The 24,857-nt window shown below is 42.3% G+C and overlaps 1 protein-coding gene across 4 annotated transcripts in view; it reads right to left on the reverse strand.

Moving 5' to 3' along the window:
• Positions 1-24,857, reverse strand: part of NSD3 (nuclear receptor binding SET domain protein 3) — a 115,908-nt gene that overhangs the window by 7,494 nt on the left and 83,557 nt on the right. For 3 of the 4 annotated variants that reach the window (XM_026714982.2, XM_087938636.1, XM_087938635.1), the window contains exons 15-23: positions 21,653-21,802; positions 18,259-18,415; positions 16,829-17,031; positions 12,825-12,937; positions 11,525-11,794; positions 10,241-10,357; positions 9,169-9,310; positions 4,752-4,858; positions 2,757-2,961 (exon numbers count right to left, since the gene is read on the reverse strand). In XM_026714982.2, the coding sequence (XP_026570767.2) occupies positions 2,757-2,961; positions 4,752-4,858; positions 9,169-9,310; positions 10,241-10,357; positions 11,525-11,794; positions 12,825-12,937; positions 16,829-17,031; positions 18,259-18,415; positions 21,653-21,802 (1,464 nt within the window). The remainder of the gene's footprint in view (positions 1-2,756; positions 2,962-4,751; positions 4,859-9,168; positions 9,311-10,240; positions 10,358-11,524; positions 11,795-12,824; positions 12,938-16,828; positions 17,032-18,258; positions 18,416-21,652; positions 21,803-24,857) is intronic. The other variant, XM_087938637.1, reaches the window with a different exon arrangement.

Below are 24,857 nucleotides of genomic sequence, written 5' to 3' on the forward strand. Positions count from 1 at the left end.
TTCAGCGTGGTTTTATGTTGGTTTTTTTTAATTTCTAATTATCTTTACTTTGGGTTCGGACTGCATTTCTGCCCTTCGTAGACTTTTTTTTTGAAGAATTTGATCTCCAGCCGAGGATAATTGGGCATTGGGGACAAGTTGGAGGCATTAAAGGGAATTTATTTTACTTTCGTGACTTTTGTTATTTTTGTGTCACGTCCCAGGTCATCACACTTTAAATCACGGTTTAGCTTTGTGCTTGTGAATATACCATGTTTCCCTGAAAATAAGACCCGGTCTTATATAATTTTTTGCCACCAAAAAAAGGCAACAGGTCTTATTTTCGGGGGATGACTTGCACTGACTTACCTCATGGTGGCAGCACCAACAGCCCTGCCCAGCAGGAGCCCATTGCTGGCCCACTTTTTTTGCCGCCGCTTGCCGCCACTTATGTGCATCATCCCCCTGGCCTCAGGAAAGGCCTCTGCAGCCGATAACAAGAGCTCCAGATCATTCTTTCTAGAAGGCCTCTGGGGGCGAAATGGAAGCCAGGGGCATCGCATGTGTCAATCTGGAGCTCTTTTATTGGCCGCAGAGGCCTTTATGGAAGGCCTCTGAGGGCGAAATGGAGTCTGGGGGGCGACACGTGCAAATGGCGGCAAGCAGCTGCTGAAGAAGTAGGCCAGCAAGGTGAGGCAGGTGCCAGGGTGTGCGAGGCCTGGCTGCAACTCTCCCAAGGTAAGGAGGTCCATCACGCCCTCATCCTCAACCTCACTTGATTTTTACCCGTATGCCTCGCCTCACGCTGCACAACAGGTGTAATGGAGTGGGCGGGGTCTTAAATAGGACTTATTTAAGGCTTATATTAGGCGCAGGTGTAAAAATCAAGCTAGGGCTTATTTTCGGGCTAGGCCTTATTTTTGAGCTAGTCCTCAATTTGCAACCATTTATTTGGTGACCATTCGAAATTACAATGGCACTGAAAAAGCGACGTAAGGACTGGTTCGTTCTTGGATTTAGGACTGTGGCAGCATTCCCATGGTCAGGTAAACAAAATCTGGGTGCTTTGCAATCAGCATGTATACAGGTGGTCCTCGACTTATGACCACCATTGAGCCCAAAATTTCTGTGGCTAGGCGAAGCGTTTGTTCAGTGAATTTTGCTTCATTTTACCACTTTTCTTGCCATCGTTGTTAAATGAACCACCGTAGTTGTTAAGTTAGTAACATGGCTGTTAAGTGAATCTGACTTTGCTTGGCAGGAGGTCGTAAAAGGGGTTCACATGACATCTGAACACTGCGTCCGTCATAAATAGGAGTCAGTTGCCAAGTATCTGAATTTTGATCGTGTGCCACAAAGGTTGTAAAACGGTCATTAAGTCACCTTTTTCAATGCCGTTGAAACTCTGAATGGTCACTAAATGAAGCTTCTGGGATGAGAAGCGAAACGTCTTCAAAGAAAAACCAAGAAAGTCCAGTTGCCTCTTGAAAAAAAAAGGCACTTTTGGGACAACTGTGACCTGGAGGACTGAGAACCTCCCTAGATATTCTGAGAGATCTACTGCAACCTCAGCTTGACAAAAGATTAATTTACAAGGATTAGTAGGGCAAACATGTTATGTTCTCAGGTGTGCTCCTAAAACAAATCTACCAACCAAACATAATTCAAGGTAAACAGAAAGCAAGACAAAGTCCAGTAGCACAGCTGCTCTCCTCTGACTCTCCCAGCCTTGACAGGGAAGAACTATCCTGGCCTTGTACTTTCAAGCCAAAAAGCATTGGAAAGATCGGCTTAAAAGGGTCATTTCAGGATCTGATGGGGGAAAAAAGTAAAAACTGAGGGGAAGTGAGAAAACGCCAAACATCCCAAATTCCTTCGTGTTGCAGAATGCTGACAAGCAGACTGTGGACTCTGGAAACTCAACACAAGTATCTTGGAAGCGGACAAGAGTCCCTGCTGCTCCGTTGTGTGACTGGTATGTTGGCTTCCTAGAGATATCAAGGTCTTCCCTAGTTAACTTCTTCACAACTACACTACTGAAAGAGAGTATCAACAGCAATAGCACTTGGACTTATATACCACTTCACAGTGTTTTTACAGCCCTCTCTAAGCGGTTTACAGAGTCAGCCTCTTGCCCCAAACAATCTGGGTCCTCATTTTACCCACCTCGGAAGGATGGGAGGCTGAGTCAACCTTGAGCTGTTCAGGATTGAACTTCCTGGCTGTGGGCAGAGTTAGTCTGCAATACAGCACTTTAACCACTGCACCAACCCAGCTTGATTGCTTTCTTTCCTTCCTTCCTTCCTTCCTTCCTTCCTTCCTTCCTTCCTTCCTTCCTTCCTTCCTTCCTTCCTTCATTCCTCCCTTCCCTTCCTTCCTTCCTTCCTCCCTTCCCTTCCTTCCTTCCTTCCTTCCTTCCTTCCTTCCTTCCTTCCTTCCTTCCCTTCGCAATACACTTGGACTTATATACTGCTTCATAATGCTTTCCAGCCCTCTCTAAGCGGTTTACAGTCAGCCTCTTGTCCTCAATAATTTGTGTCCTTGTTTTACCAACCTCGGATGGATGGAAGACTGAGTCAGCCTTGAGCCTGGTGAGAATCAAACTTCTGGCAAGCAGCAGAGCTAGCCTGCAATACTGCCTTCTAACCACTGTGCCATCACAGCCCTTAGCTTAAACAGCCAGGTGGTTTTGTATACATACTTTTATGTCATTTCTCCCCCCCAGCCCCTCCAAAATAGGCCCGTTTACAGCTCTCACAAAATTGCGAGACACCTACCAAAGGGCGGCTGTGTCAGGTTAAGGCAGAGGAGGTGGTATGCTTTGGGACAGTCTTTTTTGTCACACATGACGAGTTCACCTCCATCTCCACACTGAAAGCAATTGTCTTCGTGCATCTGCTTCTGCTCCGTTTTTATCTTCCGTTTCTTCTGCTTCAGTTTTGCGTTCTTCGCCTTCTCTTCATTCGCTGTTGCGCAGGCCGTCTGACCGGGTAGAGGGGAAAACCAAGAAGGATATTAATAAAGAAGAAAGGAGCACTGGCTGTCTTAAATCAGCCCTGCAAGGTTAAGAAACCAACGCCACACAGGACGCGACTACTTTCATTGTGTCCTCTACACAGGGCTGCGGGAAATGATGTAGCTCCTTTAGGACCTGTAGACTTCAACTCCCAGGATTCTTGTGGCTCAGGAATTCTGGGAGATGAAGTCCACAGATCGTATAGGAGCCACATAGTTCCCCCAGCCTGGAACTATAGTAACACAGTCTTGCAAGTCTGAATGTGCTTCCTCTTTCTGGGATGACCCAGGGTGTGGCACAAAGGCAACACAGTCAAATAAGCAAGAAGAGTCCTTTTATTATCTCCAACTTTGCCCCCAATGTCCAGGTTACCTTTGGCTGGAGAAAAACTCTCCCAGGAACAGCCTTTAACTGTAGGAAATTCAGTCCAAAATAAGGTACATACAGACTGTAACTAAAAATCCAAACAAACTAAGCTGAAGTAATTAACTTGAGAGGGCAGGAGAAGGACTTTCAAACTTGAAAGCACGGCAAAACTCACACGGTTGGGAAGATGCCAGGGACACAGATAAGCCACAGCGATACCTGATAAATTCACGATTTGCTCCCAACAACTTGCTGTGCGCAGCTTCCTCTTCTATACACTGTGTTCCCAGCTGCACCTAATGAAGGGAATCAGGGCCCTTTCCTCCCCCATAAGCCACAGAACTCACTTTGATCCCTTTTCCGTTCCTCCCTGCGTTCCCTAGGATGAAGCGGGCCTGGGCCTGGGCCTTCCTCTGAATTCCTTCTGCCTTGTTCTTCCTCTCCCCTGCTCTGCCCAGCTGGACTTTGCCCTTCCCCAGTTTCTTCCACAGCCAATGGAGCCACACTCGCACTCCCTATCAGCTAGAATCTGACAGGGGCATGACACTTTCTTTCACTTTATCTCCATTTGAATTAGGCAGGGGCCTGCCTGAGATGTCTTCTTAAATTTGTTTCTTGAAATGGACTCAAGCGCCTGGACACTGCCTTGTTCTAATCCTTGACATCTGAACCCTGACACCTGACAGCAAAAGTTTCCACCCAAGAAAATATGGAGTTCAGGTGAACACCTAACAGTTGCCATCAGTCCTAAATGAAGCGGGGATACTATACAGATAGTCCTTGACTTACGACCTCAATTCAGCCCCAAATTTCTGTTGCTAAGCGGGAAGATGGTTAAAAGCAATAGCACTTAGACTTATATACTGCTTTCCAGCCCTCTCTAAGCAGTTTACAGAGTCAGCCTCTTGCCCCCAACAAGAGGTGAGATTCAAACTGCCAAATTGCAGTCAGCAGAAGGAGTCTGCAGTACTGCGCTCTGACCACTGCGTTCACCTTTCATGCCCCAGTTGTTAAGCGAATCTCTGCCGTTGTTAAGTGACTCTGGCTTCTCCATTGCCTTCACTCATCAGAGGGTCGCAAAAGATAATCCCGTGACCCCAGGGACACTGCAACTGTCATAAATATGAGTCAGTTGCCAGGGGGCTGAATTTTGCTCACGTGACGGTCGTAAGCGTGAAAGGGGTCTTACAGTGCCGTTCTAACTTCGAATGGTCACTAAACAAACTGCCATAAGTTGAGGACTTCCTGTAATGAATGTGATCAGGAGGGAAGTCCTTGTTTGGACCTTGTTCTGACTGGTGAGCACAAGTAGACAGAGAACATGTGTGAGACATATTCCCTCTGTCTGTAGTTTTTTTTTTTGTCCTATTCCCCCACTTGTGTGACTGACCTTTGGCCGCACTCCTAGGAATCCACTGCAGTTTTCTGCTCCACAGTGGCACTCAGTTCTGCCGTTGCCCAGACAATCCAAATTATAGTTAAATGTTAACTCCATCCCTGTAAATTCAAGATAATTAGTTTAATACTTGGCAAAGCATGTAGAGGTACTTTTTTTTTGTTTTGCCTTGGAAAAGAATGATATATGCCAGCTTAGGTGAAACCTTAATCTAGCGGACAAAATATTGAAAATGTGACTGTTGTCTTCGTCGTCAGTGAAAAAAATCTTGTTCCTATCAGAACGACATGGTAGCTTGCAGAACGAATAAGGAATTTATTTCTCCTTTTTAAGCATCCCTTTCTCTGGTTTTCCCTCCACTGTCACTGGCTATCTGAGACATCCCTAACGATCAAAAGATCAGCATCATTTGGTTATCTAGGATGTTTCCGGCAACCTGAAAATGCAGTACTTTACTTGCCTCTAAAATTATGTTTTGCCTGTGTTGACAATACTAAGAATAGAATAGAATAGAATAGAATAGAATAGAATAGAATAGAATAGAATAGAATAGAATAGAATTCTTTATTGGCCAGGTATGATTGGACACACAAGGAATTTATCTTCCGTGCTTATGTTCTCAGTGTACATAAAAGCTATAAGTGATAAATCATGATCACAGTCATCCTAAAAATACATTCATCATAAGATATAACACAGTGATAGAATCGACATAAATCATACTAGGAAGCTAAATAAAACAATATAAATGTAAAGATACAAGCAACCAAGTTATAGTCATAAGTAGAAAAGGAGACAGGTAATAGGAAAGATGAGAATAATAATATTAATACATTTTTACTGAGTAGTTTGACAGTGTTGCGGGAATTAGTTGTTTAGCAGAGTGATGGCACGATGTGGATACCACAATAAAAGGCAAGGCTGGCAGTCGCGTATGGCTGAAATGAGCAAATACACCTTTAGGTTGGAGGGATGTGCTACCTAATAAAAAATGATCCTAAGGTAGATGTGAGCAAAAGGGGCTCTATCACTTCTAGATGTTAGCCATCTGAATGCAAAAAAGCATAAAACAAATGTCACTCTTATTATTGATAGAAGAAAGTATTTGTAGCTCAGGGTTGAAATGGGGAATCCTTGAGCCTCTCTGAGCTTGGTTGTTTTCTTGCAGACGTTTCATTACTCAAACTAGGAAACTGATAATGCAGGATAATTTGGGTAGCGAAAGAAATAATTGGGGTCTGCAAGAAAATAACTAGCTCAGGGAGCACCGAGGACCCCTCACTCTTATTATTCTTTTGTTTTGTTTTTTAAATTGTTCAAAATAGGATTTTTTCCCTCCATGAAAATATTTTATTTGTGCCATTATGTAATGGGGTTAATTCGGTTTGATGATTCATTAAATAAATATTCTACAAATGTGTCTATTTTAATTTTTAATGTGGTAAATACCGATCGGTGTAACCCAAACAGCAAAAGTTCTTTGGAAGAGGAAAAACCTCCATAATTTTTAAAAGTGGGAAGTGTTCCTGAGAACAAAAACTCAATTACGAGACAAAGATTTAGGAAGAAAATCGTCACCGCTCCCACCCTTCTGACAAGTGAGGGGAAGCCAAAACAGGAAGCACTGCTTCTCCATGGTGACATCAATGCTCTGCAACAATTTCCCAGTGGAGACCAGCCCAGTTCCCTCCTTCTTCGTTTTCAGAACGAGGTTTAAAACGAAACTGCTCGATTTTGGAGAGTGTGGCAATGGAGTTTGTGCTACTGCTTGTTCCTTTTAAGTCTTTTTGTTTTTGATTTGGTCTTTTTGTTTTTGTTTTGGTTGTGATGTGTTTTTTTGATGTGGAGTCTTATGACTTGTTACTTGATTAGGTTTGCTGTGCTGGCTGGGAATATCTGGGATTTGAAGACCACAAGTCTTAAACTCGCCAAGTTTGGAGAGCCCTGATCTAAGCCACTTTTTGGAGGAGGAGGAGGAGAAGGAAGAGGAAAGGAAGAGGAGGAGGAGGTAGAAGAAGAAGAAGAAGAAGAAGAAGAAGAAGAAGAAGGAGGAGGAGGAGGAGGAGGAGGAGGAGGAAGAGGAGGAGGAGGAGGAGGAGGAGGAGGAGGAGAAGGAGGAGGGAGAGAAGAAGAGAAGGAAGAAGGAGAAGAAGAAGAAGAAGAAGAAGAAGAAGAAGGAGGAGGAGGAGGAGGAGGAGGAGGAGGAGGAGGAGGAGGAGGAGGAGGAGGAGGAGAAAAAGATAAAAATGAAGAAAAGGCGGAGTGGGAGGAGGAAGAGAAGAGGAGGAGACAAAAAAGACAAAGATGAAGAAGACAAAGACGAAGAAGAGGAGGAGGAGGAGGAGAGGAAGAAAGAAAGAAAGAAAGAAAGAAAGAAAGAAAGAAAGAAAGAAAGAAAGAAAGAAAGAAAGAAAGAAAGAAAGAAAGAAAGAACCTTTAGAAGATAGGGATAAAACTGTTACACCATGTTCTTTCCCATGACATTATTAAAGTGGTTTACATGATATGCAACTGGGGTTGGATGCATAGGATTTTCTTTGCATGTGCAGCGCAGGAACGTTTGGCTGGGGCTTGCGTGCCTGCACAAATGGCTCTGCGTGCCACCTGTGCCCTAGGTTCGCTGTCACAGACCTATTTCAGACAAACGGTTGTCCAATCTCTTCTTAAAAACCTCCAGTGTTGGAGTGTTCACAACTTCTGGAGGTCAGTTGTTTCCCTGATTAATTGTTCTAACTGTCAAGAAATTTCTCCTTGGCGAATTATTTCTCCAAATACAAGCTTTTCCCGTTGGCTTTCTTTGCCCTGGGAAACACTTCCTTTCTCCATCCCAGTCCTGGGAGCCGAGTCGGCATGGACAAAAAGGCAAAGGCTTAAAACCACATACAGAGATGTTTTTCAAAATGTTCGGAGAAAATGTTGATCAAGAGGCTGTGAATGAACAACAGCAGCAGCAGCAGCAGCAGCAAAAAAGAACAAAGAGGCAGCGTAAAACCTGAGAACAGAAGACTTCAGAAAATATTCCCAATCCAGGTCAAACTGAGGGAAAAGAACTGGAAGGGTTCCAGGAGCACCCAGCCTACAAACAACCACCAGGTCACATGCTGCCTGCATTCTTGGGCCAGAGGGGAAGGTAGGACACAATTGATAGATTGTGTAGAGAGACTGATACTACTGCGTTTTCCTGAAAATAAGACCGCCAAAAAAGGCATCAGGTCTTATTTTCGGGGGGGGAGAAGAGGTTGTCGTTCGCTGACTCTCCTCACTTGTGTGAGTCGCCCCTGGCCTATTTTTCGCTATCGGAGGCCTACAGGAACTTCTTCATCCAGCAAGGCTTTTCTGAAAACCTTGGTAGCCGATAACAGAGCTCTGGATCAATCCAGAGCTTTGTTATCAGCTACAGAGACCTTCCGGAAAGCCTTGCCGGCTTCAGAAGAAATAGGCTGAGGTGTGCAAGGCCTGGCTGCAACTCCACTGCCCCTCAATCCTCACCCTAGGTTAACTTTTGTGCACTCTGGAAAGGGTGAGGTCTTAATTTGGGCTTATATTGCGGGGGTAGGGCTTATATTCGGCAAACACGTGAAAATCAGGCTAGGACTTACTTTCTGAGTAGGTTGTATTTTGGGGGTTATTAGGTAGTAGGTTAGTAGGTTGTATTATGGTAGTACTATGGGAGTTATACAAAACGAGGGACTATCCCAAAGGTGCTTTTTCAAGAGGCAACTGGACTTTGTTTTTCACTTGAAGACGTTTGGCTTCTTATCCAAGAAGCTTCTTTAGTTCCCAGAGCTGAAGAAGCATCTTGGATGAGAAGCCAAACGTCTTCAAGGGAAGGCAAAAGTGGAAGAAGTCCCATATTTGGATAGACCAGGTTGCCCTGACAGGCCGGTCTCACCGGATAAAACACTGAATCTCTCCCCGGTACAGCTGACAAAGCGAGGGAAGCTCGTGGCCTAGAGGTTAATACATCTGCCTAATACGCAAGCGGCCCAGGGTTCAAATCCCAGATGGGTATGCCTAGCTGATGAGAGCTAAACAGCTTGAAATCGCTATACTAGTCTCCCTTTGCTTTTTTTTTGTCGGTAAAATTTAAATTCAACCCCCAAACAGTTTGTCATGGAAGCGACCGCCTGTGAAGGCTCCTGGACTGGGGATTCTTCCCATATTTGGGCAGATCAGGTTGCCCTGATAGACAGGGCTCCCGAGATAATAGGCGTCTTCAAGGGAACAAAGTCCAGTTGCCTTCTGAAAAAGCACTTTTAGGACCACCTGGATGACTGAGAATCTCCTTTGACAAAACACAGGTCTCTGAGATGAACAAACAAACAAACAAACAAACAAAAAAGGCAACAAAGAGGTCAACATATCCGCACTCACTTCCAAAGGCAACGGGAACGTTCAGAAGGGCATTTACCTGCAGGAATATCGCATAAAGCAAAGAGTCCCACCCGGACATCTCCATTGACTGTCCACTTCTGGGTTTCACAGTTGGGGTTGCAGCTGTGGTTCATGAAGCGAGAGTAGTTTCCCTTTGGTCCAGCATCTATTATGCGGTCCTTGAATAAGGCAAAAGGATGCAGTAATTAGCACCACACCTATTAAAAGAATGAAGGGTTTCAACTAGGATGTCGAGAACAGAATAAGAATAGAATAGAGTAGAATAAGAATAGAATAGAATAGAATAGAGAATGATAGAATGGAATAGAAGAACCATAGAATAGAATAGAATAGAATAGAATAGAATAGAATAGAATAGAATAGAATAGAATAGAATAGAATAGAACAGAGAATGATAGAATGGAATGGAATGGAATGGAATAGAAGAACCATAGAATAGAATAGAATAGAATAGAATAGAATAGAATAGAACAGAGAATGATAGAATGGAATGGAATGGAATAGAAGAACCATAGAATAGAATAGAATAGAATAGAATAGAATAGAATAGAATAGAATAGAATAGAACAGAGAATGTTAGAATGGAATGGAATGGAATAGAAGAACCATAGAATAGAACAGAATAGAATAGAATAGAATAGAATAGAATAGAATAGAATAGAATAGAACAGAGAATGTTAGAATGGAATGGAATGGAATAGAAGAACCATAGAATAGAATAGAATAGAATAGAATAGAATAGAATAGAATAGAATAGAATAGAATAGAATAGGAATTGAGGGACCATAGAATAGAATAAAATAATACCAAAGTAGAATAGAATAAAATATAATAATAATAATAATATTCGATGTTCTAAACACCTTTTCTGTTTTCATAGTCTCTGCAGGAAGATTAAGTAGATTAAGTAACCAGCTGGATTTATTTGAAACTCTTGATAATTTAGCTCAGGTTTTTTTGCTTGTGGATTTCACACGCAGAAATATCTGTCATTTTCCCAGGTGTCAACACCATAATACCTCTGATGATGGAATGATATACAAACACACACACACACACACACACACACACACAGGGTATCCTTTTACCTTTGTAACAGTTAACATATAAAAATTGGTCACGCTGTTCTCATGGGCACGCTTAATTCGCAATCTGCACTCTTCCTCGTCAATTAATTCACCAACATATTCATTGACAAATTCACCCTAAAAAAAAAATCAAAAAGAGAAATGGACTTATAAACGGGAGCATTTATACTATAGAGCTGTATTTCTCAATCTGCTATTAAAAGAAAATGAAAGAAAAAAAAGGAATTTAATAAGATTTCATTTAGTGTTGATAGTTCAAGCATCTTTTGTGGGTTTGCTTGACTGTTTTTAACAACAAAAATGTTGGTGAAACAGCTCACTTCCTTGCTTGAATAGAGATGGGGGGAGAAATTAAAAGATCTTTTAAGTGAATAATAAAAGAATTCCAGACTCTAAGAATCTAGCTAAACTTTACAAGTGATGCTTAGCTATGTGTGTTTCTATTATTTTACATATGTGTAGAAAATGAGAAATGTCATAAGGCAGCATTTCCCCCCCTCTTTCATTCTGGCTTAGTTTTTATCTTCGTCCTTTCATTTGATTTTTAAAGAATAAAAAGGAATTAGATATGAGCTACAGTGGTGCAGTGGTTAGAGTGCAGTACTGCAAGCTGCTTCTGCTGACTGCCGTCTGCCTGCAATTTGGCAGTTCAAATCCCACCAGGCTCAAGGTTGACTCAGCCTTCCACCCTTCTGAGGTGGGTAAAATGGGGACCCAGATAGTTGGGAGCAAGAGGCTGACTCTGTAAACTGCTTAGAGAGGGGCTGTAAAAGCATTGTGAAGCGGTATATAAGTCTAAGTGCTATTGTTATTATCCTCCCTCCCTCCCTCCCTTCCCACACTCTCTCCCAGTGGTTAGAATGCAGTATTGCAGGCTGTCCACTGCCACCAGTTCAATCCTAACCAGCTCAAGCCTTCCATTCTTCTGAGGTGGGTAAATGAGGACCCAAATTGTTGGGGGCACTAGCTGACCCACCCTTCCTTCCTTCCTTCCTTCCTTCCTTCCTTCCTTCCTTCCTTCCTTCCTTCCTTCCTTCCTTCCTTCCTTCCTTCCGTCCTTCCCTCCCTCCCTCAACCACTGCCAGCAGTTCGATCCTGACTGACTCAACGTTGACTCAGTCTTCCATCCTTCTGAGGTCGGTAAAATGAGGGGCCAGATTGTTGGTGGCAAGAGGCTGACTCTGTAAACTGCTTAGAGAGGGCTGTAAAAGCACAGTGAAGTGGGATATAGTAAGTCTAAGTGCTAGTGCTAACCCATTCAAAAACAAGCAAGCTTCTGGGTACCTTTTTAATGTTCCGTTTGGTCCGCAGACCCCAGCCGCGTCGATCAGTTTTGATAATTTCTGCTTCTGGATAGAGCCTTTTGGTAAAGCACTGGTTTTGGCAGCGTTCTCCTGCAGGGCAAACTTGAGGGTGACACTCGTACTGCAGCATTCGATTTAAGCACTCTGACTCCAGGCCGCAAGGGTTCTCATCCGCTGGCTTACAGTTACACCGTGGGATCTCGGACAGGTCCGCAACTTGGATCTGGACTTTTCCTACCACTTTGTTGGACTGTGGGATGCAGAATGAGGGGCAGAGGCAGAGCATTAGTTCACAGTAAAGGAGAATCAGACCAGATCTCTATAATAAAGTATTTTGCTCTTTACACCCAAAATGTTTCAAGTGAATCTCTTTTGCTGCCAATAACCGAACATTGCTTTTAGTTAGAATATTCCAATCTGATATTATTGTGGTTAGCTGGCAGCAGGTGCAGACGGCTGAGGAGAGCGAGGACTCAGATGAGGGGCCAGGACAATTAGGGAGTGGACTGCTGCCTTCGGAGATTGTGGGAGCTGGCAGCAGGGATGAGGAGGTTCCCAAGGAGCCTGTGCCAAGTGCGTGTGCATGCAGGATTGCTCGTAGGAAAGAGCAGCTACAACAGCACAGGCGACTCGGGAGTAAGGCTACAAGGTAATGGCCCCTCCTTCAAGAAGATAAAAGCCAGCTGTGAAACGTTCTTTGCAGAAGGCAAAGTTGTTTTGAAACTCAGCCTCGTGGACATTCCAGTATCCTGAGTTTGTATTTGAAGATTCCTGTATTGCAAATTATTTCTTGTCTGTTATCTTTTGGCAAGTCTTGTACAGTTTGGCAAGGCTTGTGCTTATCACAGCTAATTATTTTGCAGAAGCATTAAAAGGTTTCTGTTCCTTTTGGATTGTGTTTGATTTGTTGGAAAAGAGCATGGGTCAGAACAGATATATCAGATGTCTTCTTATATGCCTGTGAAAGTTCCTTTGCACAGCCAAGCAATCAAATCAATATTGTACATTTACCTTTGGATGACAACTTTTGTGAGCAGAATCAAAGGTTTTATGAGAGTAGAGAATTCTGTGATAAGTCTTAAGCAGAGAAAAAGGAAGCTCAAGATACTAACCTCCAGTTTCAAAGCAGATCCAAAATTTTCCAAAACAAACAGGCTAAAATTCTACCTATACGCCTAGAAAAATAAAATATCCTCACATTTAAGAAGCGACGCACTTAACATCCACCTATAGGCTTCATGCACATACATGCACACCCCCGAATCATACAATGGACTCACTTTAATGTGTTTATACGGAGGCGGTTTTCTGGAATTCCTCTCAATCTCAAGTGCTTCTTTGCTTTCTCTTTGTGCTTTTAATTCCTGGAAGCGTTTTGCTGCTTCTTCAAGTGCTGTGTAAGTTTTTCCCCCCAAAGCAGAAAAAAAGCTAGCATTAGCAACTATAGTCAGAGATCCGCAAAGACCAAAACTCATTTAAACAATTACGTAGTGCAGAGGTCTCCAAACTTGGCAACTTTAAGACTGGTGGACTTCAGCTCCCAGAATTCCTCGGCCAGAAAAGCAATCACTTGGCCAACCAAACTTGGCTGGCTGAGGAATACTGGGAGTTGAAGTCCACCAATCTTAAAGTTGCCAAGTTTGGGGACCCTTGATGTAATGTCTAGGCCTGGCCTCTACTTAAAAGCAATGAGCTTAGTGACACATCTGTAATGGAATGTATGGATGAGCTGGGATGAAGACAGGAGGATATGCTGCCTAGGAAACAATCAGATAAGAGAGGCAGGAGCCTGCAGCCGCTTAATGGCCAGAAGGAGAAACTTAGGGAAGAGCTGCCCTAATGGACCAAGTCCTTAAAAGTGGAGGTGGGAAAATTTGTGCCTTCAGGTTTGCAAGTTTTAGACTAGAATAACAGAGTTGGAAGGGACCTTGAAGGTCTTCTAGTCCAACCCCCTACTCAGGCAGGAAACCCTATACCAGTGGTGGCTAAGCTTTTTCAGCACCGAGTGCTGAAACAGGACTTGCGCGTGCCAGAAACTGGAAGAGCAGCTCCCTGGTGCGCTGTGCAGGAGCGCTGGAAAGCGTGCCAGCCACCTGGTCTTCCGCTTTCTAATGCGCATGTGCATAGGAAGACCAGCTGGCCAGCGCATGCAGGGGAGCTGCTCTTCCACTTTCCAGCACTTCCTCATGTGTGAAGACCAGCTGGCCAGTGCGCATGAGTGCTGGAATCCAGAAGAAGAACAGGAGGTGGCTGGTGTGCCCGGAGAGATGACTCTGTGTACCACTTCTGGCACGCATGCCATAGGTTCACCATCACGGCTCTATCCTGTTTCATGCAAATGGTCATCCAATCTCTTCTTCAAAACTTCCCAGTGTTGGAGAATTCACAACCTCGGGAGGCAAAGTTGTTCCATTGATTGATTGTTTTAACTATCAGGAAATTTCTCCACAGTTCTAGGTTGCTTTTCTCCTTGATTAGTTTCCACCCATTGCTTCTTGTCCTGCCCTCAGGTGCTTTGGAGCAACCTTTTGGACCTCAGGGACCACCAAACTCATAATTTTAAATTCCGCGGACCACAAATATGAATTTTGACTGACGGTGGCTTGCTGACATTGGTGGGAATGTCGGTCCCATATTCCAGAGCTGCCGGAGTCAACAGGACTGGCCCTTTGGTCATCCTGGATCAGCTGCTCCTCCACCCGGGTGCACCGGCCTGCCATGGACTGGAGGAGCTGCTCCAGGAGGACCAAAGGGCCAGTCCGGTGACTACGGCAGCTCTGGAATATGGGACCGACATTCCCACCAACGTCAGCAAGCCACCCCGGGGCGGATTTCCCTCCTCCACCATTGGTCTTACCTTCTAGTTCCAGCTCGTGTGGCTCTACTCAAGGTAAAGTTTGTGCTTGGCCAAAGGGTGGGGACCAGCGGGTGGGAGGGCCATGTGTTCCCATGCAGCCTGGATTAATTGCTTTGGGGGGTGCTGGGAGGGGGGACATTTCTCTGCGAACCGGCAAAATTTTCTTGCGGACCACCAGTGGTCCCCGGGCCCACCGTTTGGCAACCACTGCATTGGAGAATAGGTTGACCCCTCTCTTCTTTGGGGCAACCCCTCAAATATTGCAACTCATCATGTCACTCCTAGTCCTTCTTTTCATCTGATGTCAGTCCTATCAGGTACACCAGGCAGGTCATTTCCCTCCCTTTTTTGTACACCAACTTTTGTTGTTGTTTATTTTATTTATTTATTTGATCTGTCAATCGCTTACAAGGTAATAGGTTTAAGTATAAACATGAGTAAGAATACAGAAAATAGGTACGATTAAATAGGGACAATAGGACAGGGACGGGAGGCACGATGGTGTACTTGTTAGTGCTGGATGCATGTTTTTTTCTGTTTTGTATTTTATTTTTGTTGATAAAACTAGGTAACATCATCAGTGCAATTGTGAGACTATACTGGCAGAATCCTGTCAGTCTGAAAGCACAAGCTTCCCATTCCACTTTTAATTACTTGATTCATTAGTCTTTCCTAATTTTTTTTCTCTGCTCATTAAGTAACTGCCGGCTCCTGCCTCTCTTATCTCAATGTTTCTTAGGCAGCACCTCCTACTTTCTTTCCCCAAGGTCATTCGCACATTCCATTACTTAAAAGATAAAGGTTCCCCTCGCACGTATGTGCTGGTTATTTCTGACTCTAGGGGGTGGTGTTCATCTCCGTTACAAGGCCGAAGAGCCAGCGCTGCCTGAAGACGTCTCCGTGGTCATGTGGCTGGCAGGACTAAACGCCTTCGAAGGCACACAGAACGCTGTTCCCTTCCCATCAAAGGGGTCCCTATTTTTCTACTTGCTTTTTTTAAACATGTTTTCAAAGTGCTAGGTTGGCAGAAGCTGGGACAGGTAACGGGAGCTCACTCGGTTATGTGGCAGTAGGGATTCGAACCGCTGAACTGCCGACCTTTCTGATCGACAAGCTCAGTCGATTCCTTAAGCCTTGTGTCAACTTGATTCCTGAATTATCTTTTGTGAGATGGGTTATTCCTTTGTAAGGCATTAACATTTCCTCTATAAGGAAGGCTGAGCACCAAAGAATCGAGGACTTTGAACTACGGAGAAGATTCCTGCAAGATCCTTGGGACTGCAACGCAATCAAGCCGGTCATTCCAAGAGGAGATCAACCCTGATCCGCTCTTTAGAAGGCCAGATCCTGAAGATGAAGCTCAAAGACTTTGGCCACCTCATGAGAAGGAAGAACTCACTGGAGAAGAGCCTAATGCTGGGAACGATTGAGGCCAAATAAGAAGACAGAGAATGAGATGGCTGGATGGAGTCACTGAAGCAGTTGGCGTGAGCTTAAATGGACTCCGGAGGATGGTAGAAGACAGGATGGCCTGGAGGAATGTTGTCCATGGGGTCGCAATGGGTCGGACACGACTTCGCGACTCACAACACCAACAACATTTCTCCTAAAAAAATTCCTGGGCCCTTAAGAGATCCTGAGACTCTTCTTCTGTTAGTTTGCAACAGAGTAAACGTAGCTCAGTAGAAAGTGTCCAGGCCGGAGTATTTGTCCTTAATCTTATACCAGATTTAGGAAGGGGTGGGATGTAAATATTTTTACTACTGGTTCTGTGAGCGTGGCTAGGTGGGTGTGACCATGTGACTGGGTGGGCGTGGCCTTTTTCCTCAGCAATTTCCCCCCCTCCCCCGCGCTGTGTTTTTTGGCCTCCTGGGCCTCAAGGAAGCCTCCTGGGCGAAGCAATAAGACAGCTTGGGGGATCCTGGCACAGCTGATCGTCGGAAGGAGGGAAAAAAAGAAATGCCTTAAGGAGTGACTGGGCAGGGGAGAATGCAGTCAGCATGTTGGGCATGCACGCGATGTTGCGCATGCACGATAAGGACTGGGCGGGGAGGGGAGGGGAGGGTGGAGAGGGGCGGGGCCAGACAGGGGCACGATTTGCCGGTTCTTCAGAAGAAGGATGAATGGTTTTTCCACAAATTATGTTTATCCCACACATTTTATTGTGTCATGACTTTTGAAAAAAACAAACGTTTTTTTCTCTAAATCAATACTTCTATAATCATTTTCTTTCAAATGAGGTAGGAAATCCTTCCAGAAATGATATTATTTACGGTCTGACACGGAGAATAGAACCATCTTAAATAGAATTAAATGGAGCTTAATCAACTAAACGGTGTCTTAATTTCAAGACACCATTTCCCTATTCGGGGACGATGGAGACCCCAAAATGTGGACCCTTAGCCAGTAGAAATCATGTAAATTTACCTTTTTTGAAAGTCTTGTTAATATTAGTTTGCCCTTCAGCAAAGCTTTTATCTCCTTCAACGTAGGGGAAGACTCTCCCCTGATGCACCCAGTAGTAATCATGTGAGCCGAAGAAAAATACCGGGAAGTCCCCAACATCATGCTTGAGGCCCTGGATGTTGAAAGGAACAGATCTCGGATTGCATATCTCAGCTGGCCACCACCTAGGAGAACGAGGAATTGGTAAAGGTAAGGATAAAAGGTGAGAACAATTGGAGAAGCAAGCAGTTTGTTTAGATTTCAGTTCCTCAGCCAATTCCCATAGATTAATTTACTTCAATACAGTCTTACACAATTATTCCCCCATCAGTTGTCTAGTTGAATACAGGTAGTCCTTGACTTACGAAAGTTCACTTAGTGAACATTCGAAGTTACGACGTCGCTGAAAAAAAGTGACTTGCAACTGTTTTTCAGAGTTACGAATTGTTTCAGCATCGCCAGGGTGACGTGATTTACATCTGGATGCTTGACAACGGATTCACTTTTGTGACGATTGCAGTGCCCCGGGGTCATGGGATCAACGGGGGAAGCCAGATTCACTTAGCAACCAGGCTACTAATTTAACAATTGCAACCATTCACTTGGCAACACAAATTTTGGGCTCAGTTGTGTTTGTAAGTTGAGGACTTCCTGTATATCAAACTCTGTGTCAGGTTAGCTCTACTGATATCTGTCGGAGTATATTCCTGAACTGGAATAGAGCTTAGTAACAAAGTCAGCCAATTAACAGGCATGGCAACAGAGCAGCCAACGGGAGCTGAACTGGAAAGTGAAACTAGAAGTAGCCTGGGTTACTACTCTCAGTTACTGGGTTACTACTCTCAGTTACTGGGTTAGTACTCTCAGCTCTAAACTGAAACTAGTTTTGCTTGCCTGCTGAACTAAAGTGAAACTGATATCTGCTCTGAGCTACTGCAGCTTGTTTTTGCTTATGTTACGTTGAAAGAATCTACAAATGGTATTGTAAAGTTTAATCATCTTATTATGTTTATAAAGAAGTTAATGATCCTACTGAACCAGTCACCTGTGTGTTTTCTGGACTTTATGCAGCAAATTCTAACAATATCCTCATTCAAATGATGGGACCTAAAATAAGCAACCTCCATAAATACAAACAAAAGATTATTGTTCAATTTTACTAATAAATTAAAAGAAGCCACCGACCCTCAAGAACCCTTTTTACGTGAACGTCAAAGGCTGTATGTTCAGCAGTGCCATTTGTGTGCCAAAAGTTCCATGATCAAAATTAAGGTCAAAAGTGAATTTTTGAAAAACAGATGCGTAAGTCTAAGGGCAAGGTCTCTGAAATCAAGTTTCCAGAGTCATTGCGCTTTATAATACCGGTATGATGATGGAAAAAAAGAAAAGATTGTTCATTGGCTTTAAGGTACCTGTAATTTCCAAGCTTGACCCAAACGATCTGCTTGTATCGCAATTTCTTGCCAGATTTGCAATCGTTGCAGTTCCAGGAGCCGCCTGGCATCTCTATGTTAAGACATTCCGGGTGGAAGGATGCAGGACAAGATTCACAGCACAACAGCTTCCCACCTTTAAGGCAACAACAGAGCTCACTTTATAGTTAAAGGAAACGAGTAGTGAACATGGCTCTGCAGGGTTGTTGTTTTTTTAATTTAAAATATACATTATGCATTGGGATTTGCCATGTCATCCAATATGAATGGCAAAATGAAAGGATCAGGTCAGAATTACAATGCCGGATTTAAAACACTTATTTTGTTGGTATAAAATCAGTCAGACCAACTTCCTAGATGAAGAACTTAAGCGGGTAGATCACATTCCGTTTTGTTTGTTTGGATGATATAGTTAGACGGGTGCATCTTTCCAAAACGCTAGTATTTAAATATGATAAGCTGTTCAGGGAGTTAATTTTCCCCAACAGTCTGGACATAAATTCTGTTTTAAATCTGCATTGTCATGACCGGATCCCTTAGCAATCAGTTAGTGCATGTAAAATCAGCCTATAGGTTGATCAATATTGTTCTGTTTTTAAAAAATAGCGTATTAGCAAAACAAATCCAAACATTTTAGAATTCCAAATCATTCTTGTCCCTTCAAAATGAAGCATTATAATATAATTATTGATATAGACTGAGCTGATGAAAGTATTATCAATCTTTTAAACCAGGGGTCTCCAACCTTGGCAACATTAAGAATTCTGGGAGTTGAAGTCCACAAGTCTTAAAGTTGCCAAGGTTGGAGACCCCTGGTTTAAACTATGATGTTATATATTTTTTTCATGGCATATACAATAATCCTTTTTTGTTTTTGTTTTTTTCCAGATCTCAGCATAGTATACTGGTGTATCTGCATCAATTTGAACATTTAAGTATTGGGATCTTCACACCAGTATTGTAAACAAACCAGAGTTGAGAGATCAGTTTTTTTGTTTTCGTTTTACTTCTGTGCTAAGTTCAAATAACTTTTGAAGCAAGAAGAGAATTTCACTTGTTAAAAGGCTGAAAACTTAAGAAATGGTTTCTTAGGCTGTCTATTGATTTTCTTTCAGTCAATAACAAGCATCTTTAACAAATCTAAAAATGTAGAGCATTTAACACTTGAAGGGAATCCTCCCAATAATTTAGAAGAGGGCATTTAAACGTGTTTTTTTTTAAGTATCGGAGAAATTTAGATCATTTTCTGAAAATCTCTCAGAAAATGTTGTCCACCTATAGACTTTAAAAATCTGTAATTTGCACTGATTGTTACAAAGCTTTATACGTTGCTTAAAACAACGAAATCATTACTATATTTCCTCTGGCATGAAATGCAATGAAATCCAAATGTTCGGATCGCCAGGATCATTCCAAAAATCCCAAAATCAATTTTAAAAGTATTAAAAGTTATTTCAGAGGAAATACAGCCCCAGTCATTCAAACGATACCCAAACAGCAGAATGCCAAAAGATATGGAAAACCAAGCAAAACAAATAAAACCACACAGATTTTTTTTTTCAATGCTAAGCAAGGAAACTTGGCTTTTACAATGCATTAGTAAGATTTTCTGCAGCTATGAAAGAGGGCTCAAAATAATTGATCGTCTCTTGCCCTCTTGGTGAGAGAGAGAGAGAGAGAGAGAGAGAGAGAAAGACTCTTTTAAATATGCCAGCATGGTAAGTCGCAGGCTTTATAAAACATTCAAGAGTCAATAAAATCTTCTCAAACTTGGCAGACCAAAACCCCCTTAGTTTGGACAAGGCTCCCAGTGTAGGCAGTCGATATGGAGCAGGCTACTGCCCATGTTCATTTGATGCGTACTATCTACGTGCATGAAGTGGAAGGGAAGACAAATACATCAAAAGGATTAGAGAAGCACACTGCCGCTATCCGTAGGTTTTTTACAGTTAGAACTTGTCCGAACAGTTCCCAGACTATGCTACCCTGTTGTGTGTGATCATTTTATGAAAAAGAAACCCTGACCTTGGGCCAGAATCAGGTAGCTTGTCATTTAGGTGGAACCTGAACTATTGGGCATCCCCTTCCCAACTGTGAATTTCTACAGATTGATATGAAGACTTGCAATAAGTAATAGTCAATCCCTCACACACACAATTCTATAGTACTAGCCAATGACGCTATGGGACCAGATTTAGTTAAGCCTTCTTCCTAATAATAGCTATCGCTCGATATTTAAAGCGTTACCTATAAGGCTTCCAAAGAATTGCAAATAAAAAACATGGCTCTTCGGGAGTTATTCTGTCGCTGGCTGGTGGTGTGGCTCTATGTGATTGCGATTATTTTGCTGGTTTGTTCTCATTGACTTTAACTCTATGTTTTATTGATCTGTTTTAAGATGCTCAGAGCCTTTGGCAGCTGAGGGGCACAGAAACAGAAATAAGTAAAGTGAGTAAGTGGTTTAGGAATACCCCTGTAGGAAGTACGCTTCCAGGGAATGATGGAAGAAGGGAAATAGTTTATGTCTATGTTATTCCATTAGATGAAAATGTAGGAGGCTGTAAATACCAGCCAAAAGCAATCCAGCTCCTTAAAGTACAATAAAGTCTCCCAACTTGGCCATTTTAAGACTCGTGGATTTCATCTCCCTGAATTCTCCAGACAGCCAGGCTATCTGGGGAATTCTGAGAATTGAAGTCCACAAGTCTTAAAGTGGCCAAGTTGGGAGACCCCCTACAATAATGTGTTTAAAGGCCTTTTATGCCTAGAAGAGGCAGAGAATATGTTACATACTGCAGGACCTAAGGTGAATCTTCCTTCTGCAAAGTAAGGTCATTGGTAAAATGAGAAAGCTATCCAGTCAACAGCTAGCTATAAACTGCACAATTAGACTGGGGTCATATCTGGAAATTCCAGGCAGTCTACTCTTAAGCTGTAAAAGAATCTGAATAAGACCCAAAATGGACAATAGCTCCTTTAGTGTGGTTAATAGACATGATAGATCTAAACAACAGAAAGACCCTGCAGAATCTCTATAGGTCTACAGTTTTGCCTCAGGGTTTAGGAAAGGTTGCTGGGTTGGTTAATCATGCACAAGTCTATGCCTGAGTGGAATTCAGTAATTATTTTAAGCCCCATTTGGAAGATTTCGGCCAACATGAATACACGTTCAAAATAAGCAATGAATGAAGTTTACAAAGCACAACGAGGAAGTGCCAGATGAGCATACAAAGCTTTGGTTTAGTTTCAAAAAAAAAATAAAAAAAAGGAGAGGAAGCAAACAAAAAGAAAGAAAAAGCAGGAAAAGTGAAAGAAAATCAAAAGGAGAAAGCAACAGAGAGAGAGAGAGAGAGAAAGAAGCTATTTTGGTTACCTTTCTCACATTTCTTTTTGGAAGCTGACGAAGAAGGAGGAATCATAGGTAATTTCATCAACTCAGCACGATTTGATTCATTCAGTAGATAGTGAGATTTATTGGCATATGAACTGAACAGGGGGTCTGAATGATCCTGCACTATCAGCCCTATACGAAACAAACAGAAAGAAATGAGTTGCGATGAAGCTACCCATGATTCCATAAGGAGAGAGAAAAAAACAAACAAACCAAAATAAAAACGAAATGAATAACCTGTTATGCATATTTCACTGGTGCTTTTAAGTAAGAAAAACGAAAGGTGATGCGATGAAGGAAAAGAAAAGGTGAAAGAAACAAATATATATATATATATATATAGATATATATATTTCCCTATCTCTAAGAGGGTGTCACACTGAAGGAGGTAGCGTCCATGCCCAAGTACAAAAGAGTGAAAGTAGCTGATGATGTTGAGTGAGAAATTGGTTAAGCAAGGCTTGCCCCGTTTTACGACCTGGGTGAATCACCACAATTGTTAAATAAGCCACCCGGTCGTTAAGTGAATCTGGCTTCCCCATTGACTTTGCTTGTCAGAAGGTCGCAAAAGGGGATCGCACCCCCCCCAGGGACCCTGCAACTGTCGTAAATGTGAATCAGCTGCCGTATTTTGATTACGTGGCCATGGGGATGCTACAATGGTCGTAAGTGTGAACAGTGGTCATAATTTACTTTTTTTCAGTGCCGTTGTAACTTGGAACGGCCAGTAAGCAAACTATCATAAGTCGAGGTCTACCTGTACTAGATCGGAAATTGAATTTTACCTGTGCTCCTTTTTAAATCTTCAGTTAAAAAAAGCACCTATGAGAATATCTCAAGTGTCCTCTCCCCACCCAAAAAAGTATTAAAAGAAAGCTAACTGTGCAACTGGTGGTTAATACTTGCACTAGGGACTAGAAACTTAAAAAAAAATCACATGCAGACAGTTGGTTGAGCTATAGATATGTTAAAACAGGGATCTCCAACCTTGGCAACTTTAAGCCTGGTGGACTTCAACTCCCAAATTCCCCAGCCAGCAAAGCAGGCTTAAAGTTGCCAAGGTTGGAGACCCCTGTGTTAAAACATTACTTAGGCAAGGTTTGCCAGTGGATATTTTTACCTGCAGCTTATGGATCTCTTCTGTTATATGAATCACTGATATACCCTTATATTATTTACTCTGGAGAAATATCAGTTTGGTGAGATTCATGGGGGGGTTTGCACTCCTTCTTTAGAGGGAAAGGAACACCTGGCTGAGGTACTGCAAAGTTTATTGGAACATATTGGAAAGGATGATAGTGTAGGATTGGCCAACACCAGGGAGATAACGAGATCTGATAAATACAGTATAAACGAAATCAGAAATTTTCTCCCCGTGTTGCATCCAAAACCTCTTCCCTTAGATTGTAGGCAGGTTAAGAATTCTCTCCAGTCAATTAATATTAGAATGTCACAGGTTCTCTTACATTTAATTTTTATTAATTTCAAGGGCCCTCAAAATACAGAAGGGACTTGTCTTTGGTTCTATAACACATCCTTTCTTTTCACACCTAACAATAACTTAGTCAACAATCTGAGTTATCTTAACTTCCTGTTTCTCCAAAACTTCTTTCTTTCTTTTTCTTTCTTTCTTTTTCTTTCTCTTTCTTTCTTTCTTTCTTTTTTTCTTTCTTTCTTTTTCTTTCTTTCTTCCTTCCCTCCTTTAGAAAAATTCAAAATATAGTTAAGTAAAAAGGACAAGACGCTAGGCCCAGCAGAGAAGCATGATGCCTGAGAGCTCTATCTTGCATTTTTTTAAAAAAAAACCAACAATCTACTTGCTGAAAATTCTGAATAGAAGAACTTGGATAAAAGCTTGTACTGATTGGGCAGTAATGCTGATTACAGCCTATCTATGGAGATTCTCAGTCAACCAGGTCATAGTTGTCCCAAAAGATGCTTTTTCAAAGGCAACTGGACTTTCTGTTTTGTTTTGTTTTCTTCTTTGAAGACGTTTCGCTTCTGAGAGCTGAATACGCTTCTTTGGATGGAAGCGAAACATCTCCAAAGAAAAACCAGAAAGTCCAGTTGCCTCTTGAAACCTTTTGGGACAACCTTCAGCACATTTTTCGAACAATATCTGCCCACCACCACTAATAGAATCCTTTCCCACTAGCCCTCTATGGTTTCCCCAATGGAAATGAAATGTAAAATTGAATTCCTTCATTAAAAAAAACCCCCTGCATTCTGTATATAATTGCAGAGTAGAAATAACGATGCTAAATCTAATCTATACTATTTTTCAGCAATGTAAAACTTCTGGGAGAACTGGAGCTCTTTAAAGGAAACAAACAAATTGGCCAGAGAAGAATTAAAATCAAATTCAAGTACATTTAACAAATTTCTTCCTTGCTGTTTTTTTCCATAAACAAAGTAAGGATCGGTCTTCTTCAGCTCAATATCTTCCAAACGAGCTGGGATTTTTTTTCCTTCCCAATTAGTCAACCTAAACAAAAATTTGGGGTGGTGGTGGTGGTGGAATATATATGTCCCAACGTAACCAGAGGGTGGCAGGATAGGAAAGGCAGATACAAACCATGCCGTCCAATCGACTCAAAAGAATCCACCTTGTGATTGCTAGCTCATTTGTATAATAAGCTTAACTCGGTCAACTCTGTTTGTGTCTGTGCACTGAGAAAGGGAGAGGGAGAAAGTGAGTGTATACGACTGTGGATCAGAAAGGGTGCTTATGTGCATGCATGTATGTGAATGAGAAAGAGTACAGATGGAAGAAAGGGGAAGAGATCATTAGTACACAGAGTTAAACACCCCAATCTTACTTCCATCACTCACTTGAAGGCTTGTTCATTTGTCCACCATTATAATGTTGCAATGCTTTGTTCAGAAAGCTTTCCAAAGATAGTATTGAGTTTTGCAGTGGGAATTCTTGGCCGCTGAGTTCAAAAGTCATATGTTGTTGTAGACTTTTAAAGGATCTTATATTTAAATAAATCTGAAATGTATCACCTTTAGACTTGTTTTTTTTTTTAAGCTATCTATGTGTGAATGCAGACTCCAAGTCCACAAGCAATTGGGAACACCTTGCCCCATGAGGGAATTTTATCAGTGTCCAAGTAGGTGGTCCAGAGCAAAAAATTTGGATAGTCTTTGGAGGTTTAGTGTTAGAGGTTGTCAAAACACACACACA

The sequence above is a fragment of the Pseudonaja textilis genome, chromosome 9 (assembly GCF_049901715.1).
Source record: "Pseudonaja textilis isolate UNSWEBS1 chromosome 9, rPseTex1.2, whole genome shotgun sequence".
NCBI classification, from domain to species: Eukaryota; Metazoa; Chordata; class Lepidosauria; order Squamata; family Elapidae; genus Pseudonaja; species Pseudonaja textilis.